General features: G+C 35.9%; 1 protein-coding gene across 1 annotated transcript; it reads left to right on the top strand.

The window, feature by feature from the left end:
• The first annotated feature begins 814 nt into the window (after positions 1–814).
• On the top strand, positions 815–4,439 carry LOC140765902 (chaperone protein dnaJ 20, chloroplastic-like). Its single transcript, XM_073105209.1, has 2 exons — positions 815–1,343; positions 3,815–4,439. The coding sequence occupies exons 1-2, from the start codon at positions 885–887 to the stop codon at positions 3,959–3,961; spliced, it is 606 nt and encodes a 201-aa protein (XP_072961310.1). The 5' UTR covers positions 815–884; the 3' UTR covers positions 3,962–4,439.
• The last annotated feature ends 1,134 nt before the right edge of the window (positions 4,440–5,573 follow it).

Raw genomic sequence — 5,573 nt, 5'->3', positions numbered from 1 at the left:
TAAATTTATCTTATTCTCATTCATCCAGTCAAAAAAACAGCCAATAATATGTAGGTATTCTATATTAATTAAAAAAAAAATTCCTGTAGCCTATTACTACTTCCTGATTATTGAATATAATTCATAGTTTGTAATAGTTAATGTATGTTATTTCCACACTTGCTTAGAGTTTTACACTTATATTTTAACGAATTTCATAATTTTATTGTAATTATTGAATAGTTTTATTTTAATAAAATTGTAGTTTTACCTTATATATCCGGTCCTAAATTTAGCGAATATATACAGAAAATACCATGTTGTAAGATCAGTTAGTTTAACTTAACTAAATCTCTGAATTAAATTAATTATATTAAAAAATTATAAAAATATCCTCAATCAAGTCATCTAAATAATTATTTTAGAAATAAAACATCTCTACTTAACTGAATATTCTCATAGTGTTAATTCAAATTTAATTAAGAGTATTTTTTGCATGTATTCATTAAATTATAGAGCTCGGTTTATAAATAGTGAAAATATAGGGTGTTTTTTGCGCGTTTTCATTAGCTCGAATTACTAATAGTGAATATATTGGGCGTAAACTATATTTAAGAAACTATAATTACGCTATAAAGCAGGTGTTATATATAAATTTTCTAAAATAAAAAACAAATAACATGCAGAAAGAACCTCAATAAATCTCTTAATTATTTTGACTTTTGAGAATTTTAGCGGTCCTTCCACCACGATAAAACACCAAACCCAATTCTCCTCTTCTCTCCATCTGTCTATATATATATATATATATATATATATATATACATATTTATTTATATATCTCCAATCCACGCCCACAGAACTCCCCAATTGAGAGAGAGAGAGAGAGAGAGAGGGAGAGAGAGATGAGCGCAGTACTTCCCGGAAGCAACATCGGCGGAGCTCTCCATCCATGCCCAGAGCTTTCCACCACCAGAATTGGCGGTGGTGACCGGTCGAGCCGGTTACTGCCATGGAGGCGAAGGCAACCCAGACTCCCCAAACTCATCTCCTCTGCGTTCAAAACCAAAGCCGCAGTCGGCGAGGGCGGACTCCTGGAGGAGAAGAAGGGAAGCTTCTACGAGCTCTTGGGGATTTCCGAGGAAGGAAGCTTGGAGGAGATCAAGAAGGCTTACAAGAAGATGGCGAGGAAGTATCACCCTGACGTCTCGCCGCCGGATCGGGCGGAGGAGCACACGCGGCGTTTTATCGAGGTGCAGGAGGCCTACGAGACGCTGTCGGATCCGAGTCGCCGTGCCTTATACGATCGCCGCCTTGCTCGAGGGTTGCACTTTGCTTTCTCTACCAGGACGGGATTTGATGAGGTGGGTCAGTTGAATTTGATGTATTTGTTCTTGGTTTTGTACGAAAAATGAGAAGATTGTGATTTTGCAAGCATTTGGATGTCGTATGTAGGTTGTCAAGCTTTCTTACTGGAATTTGGTGCCATAGTAGTTAGTTTATAACATGGGGTTTGTCTATAGCTGCTTTATTTATCGATCTTTGCAATTGTTTTCACCTTGCCTTCTCCACCGCGGCGCAATTGATTATTACGACTGGGTTTGTGGTAGAAAGTAAGAAAGTTATGATTTTGTTATCTCTTTGGGCGTAATAGGTAGCTTTTCGCTTATAGGTTTCTCTAGTTCCTCGGATATATTGATCTTTGGTTTTCACTTCGCCTTCTCCACCAGGACGCTATTTGATGAGATGAGTTGGTAGGTTTCGTTGTCCTGAATCCAATAATTGGTGAATTTTTATGAATTCTGACTTAATGTTGGAGAATCGTGACATAGTTATACTCTGTTTAGCAGTTGCACGTGATAGGTACTTTTAGCATATGGGTGTGTCTAGTTGCTTAGTTTTCTTACAATTGGAGAGTTTTTACCTTGCATCTTTTAACTGAAGAAAATTTTAGGACGTGGGTAGGTTGTTCCTCTCGGTTGTTGGTGATTTCTGTAGAACTTTGACTGGGTTTGGTGAAGCTTTAGAAAGGTTTGGTCTTTTTAGAATCTTGACATACGGTATGAAGATTATTTATCTCGTTTTAGGCATGATCATTAGTTTTAATATATGATTCTGTTTAATTACTTAGTTTTACAGATCTTCATCCTATTTGAAGCTCGTGTTCTCTATTATGACATTGTTTGATGAGATGAGCCAATCTCTTTTGTTGTTCCTCCCTATTGTTGGTGAATTTGTTAAAAATTGGATCAAGTTTTGTAGTAACATGAGAATCATGCGCAAACATGAGAAAGTTGTGAGCATTCTAGCATCTGGACATACTTCTGTAGATTCTGAACCTTTTCTACTTGATTCAAAATGATAGGAAGCTCTACCATATGGTTTGTCCAATCAATTTGTTTTATTCATTTTTTTCTTGGTTTGCACCTTGCCTTCTCTACATGGCGTGATGTCATGACTTTGGTTGGTTGCTTCCATCATGAGAGCTATGGTTATTGGTGAGCGATCAAAATTTTGACTTTGCTTCATAGAAAGACAAGAAAGCAGTTATCCTTTTAGCATCTGGATGAGGTCCGGCAAGTTGCAGTGACTCCTTGCTCTAGATTTTTCATTTAGTTTGGTATGTGAATCTTTGATAATCTGTTCTGTAGGGTCTGACAATAGTTGATCCATCTTGCATATGGGTTTCTCTAGTTGCTTGATTCTATCAATTTTTGTTTTGATTGCAACTAAGCAATAAAAGATAATTTGCATAATGGTGTCAGTGATGTTATCCAGAAAATGAATTTGTACCATACTCCTCTGATAGATTATTGCTTTCTGAATTTTAATTTTAGAACACAACTTTGACTTCCAATTTGGTCTCTATACTAAATAATATTTTATTTTGCTTGTCAAAGGTATATTCTGCGTAAGATAGCATATGCAATATCAGGATCTATGAATTTTGCTTTTTCTCTACAGGGCTTCTAGATTTCCGAATTATATAAAGTTTAACATTTTGAAGTGCTTAACCCTTTCACCATACACCTACTGTGGATTTAAATGTTACTGGTTGACCAAGAATCCTTGTAAATATATAGTTAAAAAAGTTCATATGATTAGGTAAGAAGTTACTCTAGTTTATACCTTTCTTGCATAGTTTAATCTACATAAGATCTAATTTTATAGAGTTTGAGCTTGCTCTTTATATAACTTTCTGTTTTGATATTCATAAGAATTGCTTCTTAATTGTTGAGTGCAATCCTATTTTGCTGTGAATATCAAGAATTGAGTTAATCGTTTTATATTTTGCACTTGTCGCATGGATAATGATTCATCCACTTGCAAGTTTATAGCAGATGCTGTATAATGCCCTTTCGCTAGAATTTCTGAGTTTATATCTTTCTCTTCGATTCATACTTGAAGGTATCTGATCATGAGCTTTCACATGATCAACGTGATCCTCAGGCCTCAGCTTAATGGCATTCCCTTTATTCACAGTATCGTCCCTTTACTCACAAAACTCTTTGCTTGTTACTAAATGACTTACTATTCACCTCTTAGTTGAACCATACCCTTCAACTCAAGATATTATTTCATTTCCTTTCTGTTTCCATGATGTTGCCATTGTCATATTATTTAATTGATACTTACTGAAACAAGTTATTTAGATAATATTTTTGGATTTAGTCATCTTATCAGTTAAATAAAAATGATGATCCCTGGTTCTATGGACTAAGTTTCCTTTCTTATAATAATTCCTTTTTTCTCATTCGTTATTCTCTTTTGGTTTAAAATGGAGTTTCTTATGTCAGTTGTTTGTGCCTAACCTGCAATCTTGTAAAAACCTTAGGAACTGGAGGAAAGATCTCTTTGGAAGAACCGCTGGAATGATCAGGTCGCAGAATTGAAGAGGAGGAGCATGAGCAAGGATTCTGAGGAGAACTTATCATGGGGAGCTAGAATGCGCAGGAAAAGGGCTGAATCATCAACCGAATAGATCTGATGCTATGATTATGTCCATATATCTTTTTGTCCCCTGGGATATTGAGTAAATATCAAGGGGGACATAATAATCAAGCACTGCAAAGTCTCAAGTCATATCCCCTAAGATCAACCTGATAAGTGATAATGTCAGATTATCACAGCAACTTCTCAGCAGATATACCTGTATATATATGTGGCAGTCACGCTCTAGCTGTTGTGGTTATCGGTGCGATGGACAAAAGAAAATTTTCTTTTATAGCTGGTATCCTAATTCTAGGGACTTCATTGTACAGAAAGAATGATGCTGTCAAGGGTCAACAAATAAACATTTTGCCTTTCTTATCGAATCTTCCAATGTAAAAAAAAAAAAAAATCCTCTTTTAATATCCACAACTAATTAATCTCTCTGCTTGTTACATTGCCTTGATGTTTTGACATTCTTGGTACTTCCAATTTATGAGCAGCTCAACTCTAATATGGGTTATTGTCTTCGTGCAAAAGCGATCTCAACCAACATTTGGTAAAATTTTGGTAATCATGAATCTGAGAACAGGTAAAGAAGTATAGCATCTTGGATCCACATTTTTCTCATAAACTTACTGCAAATAAATCACTGCAGTTGTAAGAAGTTATGTGGGTTCTGATACCTTGTAGATGTTAAAAGTGCTAAGGTATGAGTCGTATTCAGTAACTTGCTCTTTTTGTTTCCTACAAAGGGGCACTGCTAATTGTCATTTGCTAGTCTACAAAGCTTTCTGAAACTTTACTCCTTTGTAGTGTTTAAGAAGTTATCCCCTAAATGCTTGATATCTTCTTTACATCATGTGGGGCAAATTCCATACAGCTGCATTCATTGTCATATATATTTTTGTTAGCAGAATTATCAGGTATTTTTACTCGGTAGACACTTTTGTCTTGCATTTTTCTATACATATGAGTTGACGTTGGAGATGTTAAGGTTATATTAGAATATATATACGAGAGTTTGTAACATGAGAAATGATAAGCTCTGTCTTCATTCATCGTTTTGATGTTCAAATCATCCTAATAAATGATATTTCTTTTGTAGTACTCTTTGTAGAAGAAATTGAGACGACTTGAAACATAGGCAAGAAATCTGGAAAGCTTAAAATCGTGGTTGTATATATAAAAGAAAAGAAAACTAGTGGTTATAAGCCTTTCTAGACCTAGAGGTTTATTATAATTCTTATTGTTATTGTTGTTATTGCTGTTTTTAAATGTTGAAATTTTGGATTAATAATGGAATAAATGACTAACCTAAGTCAATGGAACATTACATTGAGAAATTACATTTGGATGGATCTCGTGGTGAAAATTAGTCGTACGTTGAAGAGAAGTAAGGAGATATGAGAGGTCTCTCGTATATAAGAAGGTGGAGGTAGGGCAAATTTTAGTGTCGACGGAGTTGAAAGCTAGGCGAGGCGTAATGTCGGAGGTCGATGCGAGGCACGACGACAAAGGCGGATGCGAGGCACGGCAACGGAGGCGGAGGCGAGGCGGAGGAGATAGCGAGGAGTGGGCAGGCTGAGGCAAAGGTGGAGGACTAGGAGAGGGTGAAAGAGAGAAAGAGAGGAGAGAAACAACATAGAAAACTCATCTCTGGA

Source organism: Typha angustifolia, chromosome 1 (assembly GCF_048772165.1).
Source record: "Typha angustifolia cultivar Huaian chromosome 1, ASM4877216v1, whole genome shotgun sequence".
In the NCBI taxonomy this organism is placed as follows: domain Eukaryota; kingdom Viridiplantae; phylum Streptophyta; class Magnoliopsida; order Poales; family Typhaceae; genus Typha; species Typha angustifolia.
The sequence above is the reverse complement of the archived record's forward strand: the minus strand, read 5'-3'. Positions and strand labels throughout refer to the sequence as shown.